General features: G+C 36.4%; 2 protein-coding genes across 4 annotated transcripts; one reads left to right on the top strand and one right to left on the bottom strand.

The window, feature by feature from the left end:
• Positions 1 to 1,149: 1,149 nt before the first annotated feature.
• SAE2 (SUMO-activating enzyme 2) lies at positions 1,150 to 7,705 on the bottom strand. The gene is made up of 11 exons (XM_008238729.2): positions 7,248 to 7,705; positions 7,017 to 7,106; positions 6,072 to 6,155; positions 5,768 to 5,986; positions 4,808 to 4,909; positions 3,815 to 4,273; positions 3,446 to 3,675; positions 2,699 to 2,792; positions 2,417 to 2,599; positions 2,227 to 2,324; positions 1,150 to 1,800 (listed from the first exon to the last, which is right to left on the bottom strand). The coding sequence occupies exons 1-11, from the start codon at positions 7,278 to 7,280 to the stop codon at positions 1,464 to 1,466; spliced, it is 1,929 nt and encodes a 642-aa protein (XP_008236951.2). The 5' UTR covers positions 7,281 to 7,705; the 3' UTR covers positions 1,150 to 1,463.
• Positions 7,706 to 9,469: 1,764 nt separating this feature from the next.
• LOC103335758 (protein CHROMATIN REMODELING 35-like) lies at positions 9,470 to 16,751 on the top strand. 3 transcript variants are annotated; one of them, XM_089054368.1, is made up of 7 exons: positions 9,470 to 9,628; positions 9,766 to 9,835; positions 10,950 to 11,503; positions 11,620 to 11,787; positions 12,338 to 12,499; positions 14,530 to 16,283; positions 16,385 to 16,751. In XM_089054368.1, exons 2-7 carry the CDS (start codon positions 9,790 to 9,792, stop codon positions 16,386 to 16,388), a joined length of 2,688 nt encoding a protein of 895 aa, XP_088910494.1. In that variant the 5' UTR covers positions 9,470 to 9,628; positions 9,766 to 9,789; the 3' UTR covers positions 16,389 to 16,751. The 3 variants fall into 3 exon arrangements, with proteins under 3 accessions (XP_088910494.1, XP_088910495.1, XP_088910496.1); XM_089054369.1 differs by having other exon boundaries at positions 9,479 to 9,591; XM_089054370.1 differs by having other exon boundaries at positions 9,487 to 9,628; positions 10,667 to 11,503.
• Positions 16,752 to 18,953: the final 2,202 nt, after the last annotated feature.

Consider the following 18,953-nt stretch of genomic DNA (forward strand, 5'->3'; position numbering starts at 1 on the left):
ACTCATTTATGACATAACAAAGAGGCTTCGAACTTTCTATAAATTACAAAACTATCATCGATTTCTTAAAACAAGCCCAAACCCAAAACCTCATATTAAAAACTCAAAACACTCAACATGTCATCAAAGTAATTTAATAATCAATATTAAATTCAACAAAGCAAGCTATCATTTTTTGGATTTGTTTATAGAAATTAAATGGAGTATAATTTATTTATATCATTAGTGCTAAGAATTGGTATATAACTAAATATCTAAAATAAAGAATACAGCAATGAAATTTCCTAATTTAGTAATAGTATTCGTACCAAACATCTAAGTTTCATACCCATTAACAAAATCAAAGCCACCAAAAAAAAATTTGTTCAATTTCATACATCATTCAAACTGTCGATTTTATCGTTAGCAGGTTTCGCAACCAACAGAGAGTTCGAGAATGCTTGCAATGGCCTACAAAGTCACTCATGTATATTACCATGCACTGTACAAAGTGTAAAAGTAAATCATTATAAATCAGTTACATATTTTCTACACTCACAGTGTTTGTCAAATCGCTATATAATCAACTTAAATCAGTTAAACTCATTATGCAATGCATTTCTTTCTTCTTCTTTTTTGTGATAAAGTAATAGATAATTAACTAAATAAACAACCTCCAAAATTTCAATAAAAAATTCTAAGTTTTTCTTACAATTTTCGTGATTTTTATTCAATTTTTATCAATATCGATAATTTGCCGATATTTCCATCAAAATTTCCGTATTTTTGGACCACCGATATTTTCAAAATTATCGATTTTTAGACCTTTCTTCAACGTAACCCTGTAACAAAAGAAAAAAGAAAGAACAGTAATTGATGGGTCGTTAGCATCCAGGGCCTATATTGGCACATGAAGTCTGTCCCCACAAAGAGGTGTAGATCCATAACACTTGTTTGCATGTGAGATCAAATGCCAGTGCGAATAAAAACTGGCCATCAAATTACAGGCCCTGTATTGCAGATCAATCCATCATTCTTAATCGGTATAATTGGTTTTACTTTCATTTAACTAAAGCAAATAAGAGCTAAAGTATTTTGCTGGTTATCAGAACTCGATCCTGCAAATTTTCCAGATGCATATGAGTCCATATAAATAGAGAGAACTCTGTGTTAAAGCTAATTTCAAAATGGCCATAAAGAAGCTTTGAAATTCAGGGGCACTTGTTTGGTCACTGATGTCATTTCAGGTCCGTTCCTAAGTTATGGCTCTCTTCATGTTACACTGCTAAAACTGTGTCAACTAAGTTAGGAAGAATACACATTACACTTGCACCCAAAAAAAAAAAAGGGGGACCAAACGACCATTTTAATTTGTACCAGCTCTACCTAATAAATAGCAATTATGAGCCCGCCAAAAGAATCAATGCTTCTCACTAGTGGTACAAAATTAGGACTGAGGCCTCCACATGGAATCCAAGGAAGAATTATTGCATTCTTTTCTTCTTGTTGGGGACCGAATCCCAATTATCAAATATCATAAGCTCATCATCATCATCAAGAACTTGCAACTTATCAGGATTTCTTGTATCGCCATCAACACTTGATAAATCTGGATCGACCGCCTCGGAAACCTCGGACAGCCTTCTTTTCTTTTCAGGAGGAATTTCAATCTCATCATTCTTTTCAGCCTCCACTGAAGGCTCATTTGATGTGCTTCCAGCATTTGCAATAGACTCATTGTCATCCTTTACCACTGAGGGAGCTTGAGTCCACCCAGAGAGAACCATTCCATCGGGCTCCTTCTCCTCATCAAATTCCTCTCTGTGAGAAATCAAACTTACATATATAAATTATGTAGCTTACATGATAAAAACAGATAAAATAACACCAACTCCCCAATCCCATAAGAAAAGAAGACAAAGAGGGGACAAATCAGCAACTAGAATGAGGAAACTGCTTCATATAACATCAATAGACAAGCAACTTGGTTGGGTTCGGAGGGGGTGGGGGAGCCAAACATAGGGGGAAAATTGCAGGATGAAGGGCATTAATTTCAACTAATAAAGTTTCTGATTGCTTATTCTATCATAAAAAAGATTTCAACTTCTACAGCTACGTGAAGATTTCTGCAACCCACAACAGGAAAACTAGCAAAACCAGATGCTCAAGCCATCCATAACGTTGTATAACTAATAGATGCTAAGAAGCAATCTTAATGTCATATACATAAACTGGATAAAGAAGAACCTGTGCTTAATATTGATCTGGCATGATAGTTCTTGCTGAAGATCCTCAATTGTCAGCATGGTTCCACTGGTAACTGGAGTAGGAAGCTCAGACAGCACCTACGTGAAAAACATTAACCCACATAAACAAGAGACATATATCAGGTGAAAACAAATTAGCAAGTCATCTTGAAACAGAGGAAAAGAATTACCTTATCAAGGTTTGCTGCATAATTTGCAACCATTTCTTCATCCAGGTCATCACCAACTTCATAAAGAAGGGCTGACCCATGCATAATGAGTGGCAAGCTCATCCCAAGCGTGGCTTTAACTATCTTTTCTACGAAGTCCCGCAACTTAGCACGATGAGTATTGATCTCTAGAGATAATGGTGTCTGCTTGCAATCATATTGCATTAGCGTCACAATTATACTTTAAATGTCAGCAAAAAGATCCCCACAAAGATGGAATTTAGAAGAGATCATTGAATATACCTCCGAACAGACATAGCAAGACCGGTTAGGCTCAAATGGTTCCACTGGCATGAGCAACATTTTTCTTGTTGGATGTTCCAGACAATAAGTCATCCTACATAGCCATTCAGATCAGAGTAGAATTTTACCCCAAAAAAAAGTATCAGTGTAGAACATACAAGTCACATAAAAAAGTAGAGCCAGTAGATTTTACAACAGAGACTTGCTGAATTACCATCATGTCTGACATATTGTTCACCATTAGTTTTACGTTTCAATTTTCCCTAGTATCACGTCACCCAAACAAATCGAAATCGCAAGTGAATAGAAAGTAGGACCCCTCCTATTAGCACTATATGCAAGCCAATCAGTGCAAATAGAGCAATTCCAGCAAGTTAATACCATGTCACAATCCTTTTTTTTTTTTCAGGTTCATGAGCAGCTAGGATGTTTTCTTCCCTAAAGATATATATATGATCATAGCTTTAGCTCATTGATGCCAATCATAAAAAATAAGGGTGTTGAGAGTGCATTTGGGTGTATGAGTATGCGTGTAAGTGTGCGGGTGTGTTTATGTGCGGATACCAGAAGTCAGTAAAATAATATTTTTGAAAATCACAAAACCACAAGCAAAAGCATTTTCTCTGCACCATTTTGAAATGCTAGAATTCAGATAGAAAAAGACTACATGCGAAAACATTTTTATGGGAATAAAAAGAAAAAGAAAAGGAAGACATTATTTAATTAGAAGGAAGGTCAATTGCACACCTATAATTCTTTGTATCATTTTGCAGCACCTTGATTGCCTCAATGACAATCAACCCAGCAATAATAGCATTCGTTGTCGCAACAGCATGTACAATATTACCAGCAATGCCTTTAGCTTCAAAAAGGCTATGCAATGGGATTCCAAAAGAAGCGGCCCTTATATTGGCAGCAGCAGTAACAAATTCCACTGCTAGCTGATCATCTTTATCAAAAGTCAGATTTCCAATCTCCTGCCAACCAATGCCCCGCCGGACCCAAAAGACAATAAAAAATACAAAAAAAGGAAAAGAAATTAGAGTTCGGTCTTGACATATGGAAAATAAATGACCCTGCAAGGGCTTTATTTAAATGCAGAGAGTTCACACTAACCTTTTCCCTTTTCAGGAAAAATAATTTCAAAGCCTCAAGAAAGACTCTGGAATTTTCCTTAAGGCTCCATACATCCTGTGGATTCTTCATTCCTAGAGATGCCATGGCAGATACTGAAGATATATCATTGGCTGCACCATTTTTTTCCATACTTCCATTCTGTTGACTGAGATCATTAGGCATGAATTCACTACTGTATATAGGCTTTGGTCTGTTGCGGTTCTTCCAAGTCTCCTCATTAGACAAAGCTACCTCAATGTTATAACCAAATACATGATCATATATTCTCCTTCCATACTGCTCAATGTCTTCATCTTTTCTATGTTCAAATACATCTTCTGCCTGCTTTGATGAGCTAGCACCATCACTAGAGCGGACATTCAAATCATTTGCCTGATTCTTGTCCCCAAACAATTTTGCGAAGAGAAGTTCTTTCGCCCATACAATACAGTGAACAAACTGCAAAATTCAAATAATAAAATCAAAGCCTATACCTAAGACCATGGAGCAGGGGTTGTCGTGAACAATGATGTTTTACCACTGAAAGTCTCATGGAAAATGACCATTCTCCAACTCATAGTTTGTTCCATGCAAACTAGCAGAAAACATACAATCAAAATTTTTTAAAGTGCAACTCTCAATAACATTTTTATGCCAAAAACGTCATTAAATTTCCAGATAGCTTTAACCAATTACATATTAATTGCAGTGTAGCAGAAGTGGTAGTCCTACTAATGGTAATTTCTGGAAAAGAAAAAAGGAAAAGCAGTTCAAGTCTATTTACTATTAATGATTCCCATGGTTTCTTGGTTCCTTGGGTACCCGTTCCCCATTGATTTTTTCATCTTCATTTACTCTCTTTTTTCTCTTTCCGATTATTGAATCTTCCGTGTTAGAATTAGACATTTTAATTCACAGGATATAAGTAAATAACTATGAAGAACCAAAAACAAAAACAAAAACAAAAAAACATAACTAATCTTTCAACAATACCTTTGATGGAGTACTGGTAATGGTACAGACAGGATAAGTTTTAGGAGCAGGTTTTGGTTGGCATTCATAGCACTCTGTTCTTCCCTTCACATGTACAGTCACCTGCTTTCAAAGTTTCAACAAATAAGTAAGAAGGGGAGGAGTATCATCACACACAGAGTTACCTGCAATGATGCATTTTACAAAACAAATGCCCACAGATAGAGTAATCACCATGATGCCAAACCATTTGAACATGCTGGTCAAACACACTGACGCATTAATTCCACCAAGTGTCACTCAAAAAACTAAAAATCTACAAACTTAAAATACATCGTACATGAAATATTTCACTCCAAAGCTACATCTAACTACACACAAAGAAAAGACTCCTGAAAATATTTAACATTATGCAGGAAACACATGACTGACATTATAATTCAGAAGGAAATATTTCCCATAATTGAAACTTATGGAAGACAATAATTTATGTGGCTGACCCCGTATTAGCAGAACAAGGGTAAAGTTGATGATGATGATGCTGATGATAGTGACACAGTTGATGATTAATGTAACATTGAGATGACATAGGCTATCATAAAATAATACAAAAGGATCCTTCGCTCATGTAGTTATCCAATGAAGCACATGATGCTTAGACAGAAAACAAATAGTTTCTATGCATGAACTCTGATGAAGGCATTCCATAGTGAAACCCATTCTGCAACTGCTATAGAGAACCTTCTAGATCAAAGCTCAACATGTCAGAAAATTCACATCTCTAATCATCAAACCAGTTGCAGTTATACTTAGTTGATGTGAACTCAGACACAAGACACACCCACCCACACACCATAAAACAAACCAAAAACATAACAGACGTACAAACAAGACGTTATTGGATGCATCAATGAATGTATAAACCTAGTTCAATTAAAAATAAACAGTTACTTGCCAAACAACTCTAAAGCAATAACTCACCTGTCCAAGGAACCCAGTTGTCCCACTTTCAATCAAGGGAACGTCAGCTGCCAAGCATAGGCGATTCACATGTCGCCTCGCATCTAAGTTGTCAAGTCCATTCAATACAACATTAAATTGCTTAAAGAAGTCCACGTTGAAGTCAGAATCCTTAACATTTGCATGGTATGGAGTAATGCTTATGTGAGGCCTAAATTTTAAGACAGCTTCCCGAGCAACCTGTTGAAAATATCCGATGAAAAAATCTTACAGAAAGCACAGCTATTCAAATAGACAAAAAAAAGTATGTAGTAAATACACCTACTTTAGCCTTGGATTGCCCAACATGTGATTGTCGAAAGAGGAATTGTCTGTTGAGGTTACTGACTTCTATAGTGTCCATGTCAATCTGCAATTTAACATTATCAGAAATGAATAATTACCAAGAGCAACAAAATAAACCTGCTCATACTTCCCTAAACACAAAATCAAGAAAAAGAATTTGGACTATTACAATTTGCAGGCTATAACTTGTCAACTTAATAATACAGGGATCTATTCGAAGTGGTTAAAAATATACTGTACTTCCAAATCCAAACCCACCATCTCATAAAATTTTGACTTATAGTTCATGCTTTTCTAAATTGGAAATTTTTGGCTGGTTCATGCTTTTCTAAATTGGACATACCTAATCAGTAGTGTTAAAATATGTAGTTCTCTTCTAGTTTTAACGTTTAGAAAATATGGTAGGATCCCCACCATAGAACATAGGAAGCAATAAAAAATGGACAGCGATGAAAGTAGAAATGCAAAAAATTGCAATAATTTAATCCAATTATTTCTTATTGGCCAGATCCTAGATTCCTCCAATAATATCTTAATTCACTTGTACTTGTTTACTATGGTTATGATGGCGATGATGATTAGTATTATGGTTATGATATAAATGAATGAATAAAACAATAGTAAGCCATCATTTGATCACTATTTCACTCTAAATTGTACATGGCCATCATGTATAGAGAAGTAAATTTTGTTTAAAGAAAATACATCTGCAGAAAATTGAACTATATTTTGGTACCAAAAGAAGTATTTTCCTAAAATAAGTCTCCAAAACAAACACATAAATTTCAATCAACAAACATATGAGATGGGGAACACAAAATCCCTAGAAATAAAACCTTCGTAAACCACCTACAAAAATAAGAAACTAGCATAAACCCATCAATTAAAACTAACAAGAAAAAAGATTCAGGAAGAGAAAGCTCACAATATGAATGTCTTGGAAGCCAGAGAGAGCGAGAGTCTTAAGGAGCTCGCAGCCAATACCACCTGCCCCGACCATGAGCACTTTCGCGCCCTACAAAAAATAACCCATAAACTTTTTTTAAAAAAAAATAACCCGAAAAAAGTTCAAAATCCCACTCAAATTCGAGCGGGGAGAAACTTTGACAGTTGGATTAGGGTTTCAGTTGAAACTTTGTTGGGTCCTCAACAGTACCTTTACAGCAGGCAAGTGTTTCAGGGAAGCCATGAGAATTGAAGAAGAAGAAGCTGAAGAGACGAGAGAGGATACTGAAACAGTGAATTGGAGTTAATAGCAGAGCAAGCAAGCAAGCAATTTGTCAAATACCATAGAGAGAAAGAGAGAGAGAGAGAACGAGATGGGTGGACTTAGAGTTTAGATGGGTTTGCGGGGAATCGAACAGAGGACGTGGGGAGAATCTTGGAATGGTGGGTTGTGGTCGTGGGAGGAGGGTTCGAGGAAGGAAGGTTGAGACTTGAGGGCGCCAAAAACGGCAAAAAGTGAAAATTTTCACACCCAAAAACACTCCCTCTCTCCTTTTTGCTCTGTCCTTTGTGAGAGATGAAGGGTCTGAGAAGTGAGAGAGAGGTGGTGTTTGTGAGCGGAGTTTGTAAAGTCCGAGACTTTTTTTGAGTCTCCCTCTCCCTCCCTGGGTTAGGGGATTTTGACTCTTATTTGCCTACTTTGCAATGCCTAAAGAAAAATGGTCGATTTTGTTCATCCAAAGCAAAAAGCAGAGAATGATAAAACTTTCAAAATATCAAAAATACCTTTAATTAATTCAAATATTAAGAATTAAATTATTAATTAAATTATGATAATATGGTAAATTCATATTTTTTCATATTAAAACAAATTAGAATTAAAAACAAATCAGATAATAGTTCTACTTTTATAGAACATAACTACCCATGTTATCTTTTCTTAATTATAAAAGTAAAATAAAAAAGGAAAAAAGAAAACCAATTGGCACATGCGTGAGGATGTGCCAAGGGGCTTGTCACAAAATTAAGTGTACACCCTCTTAGGGCATGTTTACTAATAGAGGGTACCAAAGGGTTAATTGATTAGTAATGGTACTACATCTACCAAATAATTTGGGTTTAGGGTCAACAGTGTGTAAAGTAATGTGCTCAATTTTTGGTATGGGAAAAAAATTGCAAAACTTTGTTGGCCCTTTGTTTTAGGGTTTAGGATTTTTTTTATAATGACCTAAACTATATACTTATATTAAAGTGATACGTATTTACACAAATATTCATTCGGTGTCTAGGGCTTTCAAACCTCTGCCCATATGGTTGAGGTGGAAGAGCTCAACCAACTGAGCTATACCCCATTGACCATTTATTATTTATTTTTAGTAAACAAAGGTTTGATATCTTACTTTGTTGCTTAGTGAGAAAAAAAAAGACTCATATGAAGCCCTATGTAGTGTTATATTGTCTCACATTCATAGTGTCATACAAGATGATCACTCTATCTATGGTCCTATTTATAAGGAACATATTCAAGCCACCACTTGTAAAATGCATCCTCTTTCATTACTAGTAAAAGGCTACAACTATTCTGCTAGTTTTACAATTGGAAAAAATTACTATGGTAGATGACAATGTTGTCACACATAATAATTTTTGCACGTAATTGATTTTGGGGTTCACAATTTGGTTGTACGTGTGCATAACTTGAATGAATTCGTAATGTTATCATCACACTAATTTTTTTTAAATATTTTTTTTTTATGAAAAGTGACATTATTTTATTGATAAGGAGGAAACAAACAAGTACAAAATAAACCATGTAATAGCTTAGAAGATTAGGCAAGCTTCTCTAAACATAGGAGTATGATTATCGGACTAATTGAGTAGCCTTACCCACTCAACTACAAGTAGGAGCGGGAACCTCACCACTAATAGAGCGCCCCTCCGGTTCTCTACATCTATGCTCACAAAGAAATTTTTTTAAAAAATAAAAGAAATAAAGTAGATACTTTTGAGTTCAACTTAAATATGTTGCCTCAAAGCAACTTTGGATTGAGCACACCCCAAATTGATAATCAATTTTTCCAAAATTGCAACAATATCATGTTTCCCATTCCATTTCATTTTCAACGCATACCAAACACCGGATTCGAGTCATCACAAGTCCTACTCCGGCTCGGGAGCTATAATTCCATGTTTCCAAACATCCCCAATCCTCGCGGGACCAAAAGCGCCTAGATTCCAAGCGTGACGCGATTAATATATATTTTCTAACTTTTTTTAATTTCTTATTGGCAACGACGTTTGCACCACCACACACATCTTCTCCAACCAATCAGCTCCTGCCACGTCATGAAATCGCACTCTCACACGGTCTAAGTCTCATACACGAAAGCTCCTCTCTGCTCTGCAATGCTTTGCTTTCCTCGCTGACGCTGTGCGTCTGTTACGCTTTTACACAGAAACAACACCTGGAGGAGAAGCTGTACGGACGCTCCTACACACACTGTATGAGAGCAAGAGAGAGCGAGAGTGTTCTTCTGAGACTCAAAAACCCAAATGCGAGTGCCTTTTCATTTCTGAATTGCCAGTTTGAAGGTTTTTTTTTTACTTATTATCATCAATTTCTCACACAAAAATGGTGATTTTACTAGTTGGTTTTTTTTTTAATTGATTAAAATGATTGATTTTTTTTTTGTCGAAATTGATTTTTTTGTTGGGTTGCTTATGTTCAGTGTTTGCTTGGATTTTGATGAGCCATGGAGTCACCACTTGATCTAACGCCTATTAAAACATCTTACGATGGTAAGCCTCTGCTTCTTGAATTGTATTTTTTTATGGCATCTGAGAGAAATGCAGGGTTGAGGGTAGTCAAGAACCCATGAGTAGAAGAATTAGAAGTTGTGGAATTCATGTTTTGCTTAACAAAATTGTTCATGCATTAAAGATCATTTGAGATGGAGAAGGGGACTTAGAGGGTAAGAAATGGATTAACGATGAAAATAGTAGAGATTATTTGGTTATTTTGAGCTGATTCAATAGTCTGTGGCGTTTGAGAAGCTAGTGTTGAGAAGCTGTGAAGAACTTTTTATTTTTATTTGGGATGAGGTGGGCACAATCAGAAGTGCAACAGCCTTTGGAAGCAAACCACTTTGTGTGGCTTCTCTCCTACAATAAAAACAAAAAAACTTACAAAACTCGTGCTGCTTCTCAGAGTTGCCTGTTGCAGTTTACCAAACAGTGTGGGGGCTGCTTCTATTCTACCATGGGGGAGTTGTAGTATGCACTGAAGTTCCCCACTAGCGTCATCTTGCACTCACTCTTTTTTTTCCGGTTACATAGTCTAAATATATGATTATAAATACTTTCATTAGTAGAGAAAATGCAATATTATGAGTCCTAATTAGAACATCATTATTAATACAGTCAAATCATTTTTCTCAATGTATACAACCCCTAGCAGATGAGTCGGTGGTATAAGAGACTAGAACAAAATTTGAGGTTTGGGAAATTAGAGCTCATACTGATCAGGTCTTGTGTAGTTTTGGCTGTTAGCTAAATTTCTTTGCTTTTTCTTTTAAGTGACTACTCATAACAACCCGTTTTGAGCAACTGAATTTGTTGCCTGCAATCTAGGCCTGCCCTATCCCCTCCTGTGAGGCATTTTTTCGAACATGTTGCCCCCACACACTCAAACAAATCACCAAGAAATCATCAAATTGATGTGCAAGTTCATGGGTGTAGAAAGTGCAAGTGGGGGCAATTGGCTTCACTGTCCCTTGCTGGATCCACCATTGCTTGGCTATATGGTTTTCTGAACTCATAAGTTTCTGGAATTAGCCTACTTCTTTTTCTTACTTTACGCAAGTTCCTCATTTCTTTTTTGTCTATTTGTATGGCACCTTTCATTTGAGCTCAGGTTTGTATTCCAAGGGGTATAAGAGGATGAAAGTATGTTTTGATACAAATGATTATGATAGCATGGACTTCTCTCCAAGTAACCATGATGAAGCTGTACATAAAAAGCCTAAGTCTACTTCAGAAGTTGTTGATTACAGTGATCCATTTGCCATACCAGACTTGCTGGAGAGGATAGACTGTGGCAAATATGGAAGTGTTACAAAGGACATAGAGGCAATTCTTGCTCGAAAGAGGCAAACTCTGAGCCCTTATTTTGAAAAATATCCTGCACTGTCAAATCTATCCTTGGAGGAGAAAAGGCAGGGTAAAAGGGCTCCTAAATCTGCAAATCAACAGGCTAGTCCATTGGCCCAAAATAATGTCATTGATTTGGAGGATGACTCTGTTGAAAATAATGCTCCAGCAGCATTATTGCCTGTTGTAATTATTGATTCAGATGAGGAACAAAGTGAACATCCAAGACCTCCTTATCCTTTCAAAGAGGTTGTCTTGCCAGAACCATCCTATTCTTTCCAGGAGGTTTTCTTGGGACAACCATCTGAACAGTTAGTGGTATGTATGCCTTATGAGATGATTTTATTTGTGCAATACTCTGACAGGAGGCTGTCTCATTGTTCTCTTCTCACTTTTTATCCTATCTGTCAAATGATTGGCTGGACCATGTTCAGGTAAGGGACTTTGTTGAGAACAAAGTTCCAGGAGAGACCGAAATTAAGAATGACCCCGGAGTTTATGTTGGTGTAGAAGATGATGACAATCACCAGACTGATACTGAAGAAGATGATGGGTTGGGAGATATTTGGAATGAAATGTCAATGGCATTAGAATCTAACAAGGTATCATTGATATACATTCTTTACTATGTTATCTTGTCTCTTTACTCTGCGTGTGTATATATTTTATGGTCTTCCAAAGTGGAAAGACATGTTTGCTTGGCCTACAGTTGGTGCAGATTGTGCCAGCTCTCTTTGCTTTGACGGAGCTGAAAGTAACAACTTCCATCTTTGATCTGTAGGAAATGATTGTTTGTGCAAATATAGCCCACTGATGCTTCATAAAACTTTAAAACTTTTTCATTTTTCCCATTTAAAGAGATGTCTCATCACCTGAACAGACCCAGAGATGATTAAAATTTAACATGATAGGTTTTCCCTAACCATATTAGAGGGAAAATGACAGAAAAAACCAAACCTTCCAGTAAATGTTACATTTTTCTAAGTTTGTTCTTCTTATTCAATCTGATGTGGAAAGTGTGTCTCAATGTCAAATGACTGGTATAAGCTTGAGGATTATGAATTTTTTGTACTAAAATGCTTGATTTCTTTCCAGAGTTCCATTCACCATGTTAATAAGTATCTTACATTGACTTTATACTGATTCTGATAGGATGTTGTTGTGGACCCTTCATCTGAAGGGATGAGTGACGGTGGGGAGGACTGTGACTGTGATCATTCTTTTGTCTTAAAGGATGATCTTGGATATGTTTGCCGCATTTGTGGGGTTATTGACAGAGGAATTGAGACCATATTTGAGTTTCAGTTTAACAAGGTATGGCTTTCCCTTGAGCATCTATAATATCATCATATTATCAGCTTTCTAAGTTGCTTCTAGAAAATCGCTACATATATGTGTGCGGTTTGATTCTCCTTGAATATTCAGTGGCCTGTAGGTATCGGTGATATAGGGCCTTAGATACTAGAACTAAACCAATAGGAAAACAAAATTTTATCATCCCTTGAATCAGCTTTGTCTCTTATGACGATTTCTGAAACTCTATCATGTGAGCTTATGCACCATGCAAGTAGGATAAAGCGGCCCTTTGTATGAGAATGATCTGCAGGGCGGGTACCAACAAACCCATACCCGATTATATTCAATGGGCATTACCCATATAGATGACCCAAACCGATGCACCAATCCACCACATTAACAAATCTTTTTAAACTCTTGCACAAAACAAGAAAAAGGAAAACGGTAAAGAGATAGTGAAAACATGCATGCAATAGCTGGAGGATCTAAGTGCTTCTCTCCCTCCAATTTCTCATTTAAATCCAAGGATGTAATCACATCAATTGTTTACCTTATAAAGCATATTTAAAGATTTTATTTTTCTATTTTCTTTACATTATCAATTGTATACTGAAAATTAAGGCCTTTTCTATTCTATGACTCTCCTTTGAGTCCTATAAATGACTGGAGCCTTGATGATCTATTACTCTCCTTTTCTTTACATACCCGCCTTGCCTTGTCATTAAGTTTTTTAAAAATCCCCACACCTGATTGTTCTTACCCAAACCTGCTCCTAATAGAGCAGGTCCCTCGGCTACCCGATCCAGCAGCTAATTTGGCCATCCTGTAGCTAGGGTAACTACGTTTTATACCAGCTCAATTTGAAATTCACTTTTTTTTTAATGCAAAATCTTGCTAGATTGTTGTACCAATGTATTTAGGGAGAGGAAGTCTTCAGGTTCTACAATCTAGAGTGAAATAGGACCTAAGTAATATAATCCTGATCGTCTTTTTTGGTGAACAGAGGATCTGTTGTTTCCATAAGAGGTGGTCATGGTAATTTGAAGGACTACTGTCTAGCTATAACTCATATAACACATTGATTATTTTCTATTTATTCCTTTTGAATGGATGGAGCATGATCATTCCAAGCTGTGGTCTTACAACCATGAGGTTGAAGAGTTAGTGATAGCTGAAACTTATCCTAGGGAACGTGCAGTTTCATCCTGCTATTCTGGTTCTTTATGAATGATGTCTCTAGGTTAATGCCTTTTTCTTTTTTTTGGGTCGAATAGGTTAATGCCTGTTTGTATGGTCAAAATATGTGAATTTGGCTGAATTTTGCGCTTTATCAGCCGAGGATGTAGGAAGTACTGTTTTCAACATGGAGACGTACTGTACCTTTCTTGGACTGATCCATCCAATGGATTCGACCCAAACTAATAGGTCCTGGTTGATTGTATCAGTTCATATGGGTTGGGTCTGCTTTATCGTTTAAAACCTGATATCCATTGGTTCTGTTGCATATATGTTAACTTTCCTGCTCAATCCCTCATGCTCACCAAAAAAAAAAAAGGGAAAGCAAGGGTTGGCTTCTCACTACTGGGAAGTCCAATATAATCTGCTTGATAGAAACACCCAACTTGTATCTCTGAAGGACTGCGCTCATTGGATTTGATAATAATTTGATTCTAAACCCACCCCATTACTCTTTTGCCCAGGCTCAGGATCAGCTGAGTGAAAATGAGATAAGCAGGGTTATAGGAATAGGAGATAATTTTCTGAGAATAAGTACACAGAAATAGTAGATAATTAAATTGGTACTAGTATTTTAATCCATAAAATTTATTGCATATTGGAAATTAATATTTTTGTTACCGCCTTACTGATCACCTGGTTTAGCTTTTTAACTATGCCTTGAATTCCAGTTTCTATATTTGCCTCATTGTTATGGAATAAATGTCATCAATAGATGGATCTACTTAAACTTATTAGAATTTATTTGTAGCTAAATACCTTATTCTGGAAAATAAGATGCATATTATAATAATTTTCTTTTATTATCTCAGGTCAAAAGGAGTACAAGAACTTACATGCCTGATTCTCGGAATGCCAAAGACAGAGAGCCAGCTGAGATAAGTGGAGTTAAATTTTCAGAGGATGGTTTGATAATAACTGAAATCTCTGCCCACCCAAGACATATGAAGCAAATGAAACCTCATCAAGTGGAGGGTTTCAATTTTCTTGTTAGTAACTTGGTGGGTGATAATCCTGGGGGTTGCATCTTGGCCCATGCTCCAGGTTCTGGTAAAACATTTATGATAATTAGTTTCATGCAAAGTTTTCTAGCCAAGTATCCAAATGCTAGACCGCTTATTGTGCTTCCTAAAGGAATCTTGGATACATGGAAAAAGGAGTTTAAAATTTGGCAAGTAGAGGATATTCCATTATATGATTTCTATGAATCCAAAGCAGACAATCGATCACAGCAGCTGGAGGTGTTGAAACAGTGGGTGGAGCAGAAAAGTATCCTTTTCTTAGGGTACAAGCAGTTCTCCTCTATTGTTTGCGATCGAGAAACTAGCAAGATATCAGCTATGTGCCAGGAGATATTGCTAAAGGCACCTTCAATTCTGATTCTGGATGAGGGGCACACTCCAAGAAATGATAACACTGATGTGTTCCAATCCCTTACCAAATTACAGACACCTAGGAAAGTTGTACTTTCTGGAACCATTTTTCAAAATCATGTCAACGAAGTATTCAATCTTTTGAATCTTGTTCGTCCTAAATTTTTAAGGTCAGAAACTTCACGACCCATCATTAAGCGCATCATGAGTAGAGTTCATATATCGGGTGTAAGGAAGCAGTTCAAAGCTGGTAGTGAATCAGCTTTCTATGAACTAGTGGAACATACCCTACAGAAGGATAATGATTTCAGGAGGAAAGTGACTGTCATACATGAGTTGCGTGAGATGACTAGTAAGGTGCTTCATTATTATAGAGGAGATTCCCTGGATGAACTTCCTGGACTTGTTGATTTCACTGTGCTACTAAATCTCACCCCCAGGCAGAAGCATGAGACTGAGAAACTGAAGAAGTTTGCAAGGAAGTTCAAGCAAAGTTCTGTTGGGAGTGCTGTTTATCTGCACCCAAAATTGTACTCCTTCTCTTGGAAACCCACTGATCCAGATGATAAAGTGGATGAGCTCTTGGACAAAATGGATGTGAAAGATGGAGTCAAGGCAAGATTCTTCCTTAATCTACTGAACTTATGTGAGTCAGCTGGTGAGAAACTTTTGGTGTTCAGTCAGTACCTCCTACCATTGAAATTTTTGGAGAGATTAGTAGCCAAAGTGAAGGGTTGGAGTCCTGGGAGAGAAATGTTTATGATCTCAGGTGAGTCAAGCTCCGAGCAACGGGAATGGTCCATGGATCAATTTAACAATTCCTCTACTGCTAAGGTCTTCTTTGGCTCAATTAAGGCATGTGGAGAGGGTATATCTCTGGTAGGGGCATCTCGAGTCATACTTTTGGATGTCCATCTTAATCCCTCAGTGAGCCGGCAAGCAATTGGCCGTGCATTTAGACCAGGTCAAAAGAAGAAAGTGTTTGTGTATAGATTGGTAGCTGCTAGTTCCCCTGAAGAGGAAGATCATAGCACTTGCTTCCAGAAAGAACTAATTGCCAAAATGTGGTTTGACTGGAATGAGTATTGTGGTTATCGGGATTTTGGAGTGGAGACCATTGATGTGAATGAATGTGGTGATCTCTTCCTCGAAAGTCCAGTGTTCAGGGAAGATATAAAGGTTCTTTACAAAAGGTTTGTACTCTTGTACATCTTCTTGTCATCTTTGAGTTGCAACTTGCAAGACCTAAATCTTTCTGTTAGCATGTCCTAACTATTTATTTCTATTATTTCAGGTAGGTCCTGCCATCAGCATTGGGCTGACGTACAGAGTAGGGAAAGTTGTCTCACTATAGTTTGGTTGACATACAGTCTCTTGTCTGTTCATATATGTTTCCTTAGATTTTGGGATTTCCGAAAGCATTCCAGGCAGGTTGCTCAGCATTAGTGGTTTACCAGTTACTGCACAGTTTCCATATTGAACTTCTCCTTCAGGGTTGCTTTTTGATTCCTTAGAACAGGCAGCTTTTGTTTTCAGTTCTTAGAAAGAGTCAGACTAGTCAGAGAAATATCTATGTACACAGATCAATGAATCCTGACTTGTAACAAATCTGAAGTATGGCAATTTTGACAATGCTATTTGCAGGATGGTGATTTTCTGTCTTTGGGTCACATAAATTATCCTGATAATTTAGGGATGAAGCATTTTGCGTATAATTGAACTGACATCTTGAGGTCACCAACCACCAGTTGAGCTTAACTTAAGAAAATATCGTAAGGCTGTGTCATGGTCGAGATAAAGTTGAGATGTGGGCTGAAATAACGAGATATTGACTCGTATTTTATCAACCAAAAAATGGGTCCATTATTAATTTTGCCATGTGATGATATTCTAGTATTTTTGGTTAAGTGCAGTCTAGAGTCTACAATGGGAAACGTTTCTTTGAAATCCAAAAATACCCTTTGAAAAAGCTCAGTTGGCCTAGTACCTAAGGATAGTTCATTTTTAACCCCCCCAAACCCACCACACCCAACTGGGGACCTTAATTAAAAATATCTATTTTTTTCTATAAAAATATAATGTTTAGATGAAAAGTTAAGGTTGATGAACAAAAATGTGGGCTTTTCATAAATAGGCCCATTCTAGCTTGATATATTCCATATCTTTGGGTACAAATTTAGGCCTCGTTTGATGGCTCGGCTTGAACTAGACTATTTCAATTAAATTAAACTAATTTTCTTACAGTTATTTTGTTCACTTATAAATGTTGGGATTTATAAATTATATATAGAGAGGTGAGAGTCATAAAGAGTGCTTTGGACTCGATTCCAATTCAGTTTATGGTGAGCTACCAAACTAAACGCTAAGGTGCTAGTCCATCAAGTCCAATTTTTTGCTAAAAATAAATTCTTTTGAAAGAAAAAAAAAAGTGCTTTTTCAATATGTGGATAAATCTTGACGATTTCTTCACAAATCCAAAACAAATTTATCAACAAAAAGAAAGCCCAATAATACAATAATAAATGCCACTATCTAACATTTTAATTTGACAAAATGTTATTTTTGGTCCTTGTAGTTTATCTCTTTTACCACTAATGTCCCTGTGGTTTTAATTTGGTCATTTTTACCCATGTGGTTTCAATTTGAAGCAATTAAAGGATAATTCTCAATCTTTGTCAAATTTATTTAACCTAATGTTATTTATTGAGGGAAAATTCAGTCCATAAATTATTAAAAAATTAATTCCTTTAAAAAAAATAAAGAATATAAAGAATAAAAACTTAATTTCAAGTTAAAATAAAACATCTATGTTCCCTTCTCTTAGGCCACTTCCAGCAGCCCCCTAGGGCTCGGGCTGGGGGAGCAAGAGCCCAAATGCAAGTTTCAAGAACAAAGGCTGGCTCGGCAGGTGGGGTCCACGAGCCTGGATAGCCCGGGCGAGCCGACTGGCGTGACGTTAGCAAGCACAATTCAAAAAATTTCTTTCACGCCACGTGGAGCAACAGTCCTTCCGATTTCCGATTTTTCATCCAATCCAATGCCTGGAATTTTTCAAGGTAAAAAATTATGAAAAAAAATTGTAAAATTTTAAAAAAAACCCCACAAAATACTGAATTTTTTTCTATAAATACCAATCCATACTCTTCACTTTTAACAACAAATTCACTTTCTACTCAATAATTTTTTCACTTTCAAGTTTAATTTTTCTCTATCAAAGAAACTATTATCCGAATATTTTATCATAAAATCTCATCCGAAAATATTGTCCAAATTAATTGTTTAGGTAAACAAATTTGTGAAAAAAATAAAAAATTGAATAGTACCCCATTTCCATAAACTGCTGGAAGTGCAACTTACTTTTTGCAAAGGCAAATACTATTCTCATGAATAGTGTCAGCCCTAGTCCCCATTGCCATGGCAAGATTCCCATTGTTGGAAGTGCTCTTATCGTATGCTATTGGCACAAGGGTGTGATGGGAAAGAATGAGAGTGGCACCTCCATGACCATGTTTATAATTAATCATCGCTACATGCAAGTGCAAATGAGAATAATTATACTTGCCCTTCGTCATTGCATGCAAGTGTCAATTATAAGGAGGTGGAGGTTGGCTAGGTTGGGGTTGGGAGGTTATGGGGGAGAGAGACGCTTTATTTTTATTTTAAAATTATTTTTAAAAATTTATATTTGTATGGTTTATTTTAAAAGGAATTAACTTTTTACAAATTTATAAATAAACCCAATCTTAAACATGTATTTATAAAAAAACCCAATCTTAAACATGTATTTATAAAAAAACCCAAACACTATTTAAATATAGAAACACACCCAAAATCAACCCCAAAGTCAACAATTATATATTTTT

The sequence above is a fragment of the Prunus mume genome, linkage group LG6, assembly GCF_029339155.1.
Source record: "Prunus mume cultivar Tortuosa linkage group LG6, ASM2933915v1, whole genome shotgun sequence".
Lineage (NCBI taxonomy): Eukaryota > Viridiplantae > Streptophyta > Magnoliopsida > Rosales > Rosaceae > Prunus > Prunus mume.

Bases quoted from the DNA above. Each gene is read 5' to 3' on its own strand.
- LOC103335758 (XM_089054368.1), top strand. From the start codon at position 9,790: ATGGAGTCACCACTTGATCTAACGCCTATTAAAACATCTTACGATG. The intron at 11,788-12,337 runs GTATCATTGATA...TGATTCTGATAG, and splicing joins TGGCATTAGAATCTAACAAG to GATGTTGTTGTGGACCCTTC. The intron at 12,500-14,529 runs GTATGGCTTTCC...TTATTATCTCAG, and splicing joins TTGAGTTTCAGTTTAACAAG to GTCAAAAGGAGTACAAGAAC.
- SAE2 (XM_008238729.2), bottom strand. From the start codon at position 7,280: ATGGCTTCCCTGAAACACTTGCCTGCTGTAAAG. The intron at 4,910-5,767 runs GTGAGTTATTGC...CTTTGAAAGCAG, and splicing joins CAACTGGGTTCCTTGGACAG to GTGACTGTACATGTGAAGGG. The intron at 2,600-2,698 runs GTATATTCAATG...GATTGCAAGCAG, and splicing joins CTTGCTATGTCTGTTCGGAG to ACACCATTATCTCTAGAGAT.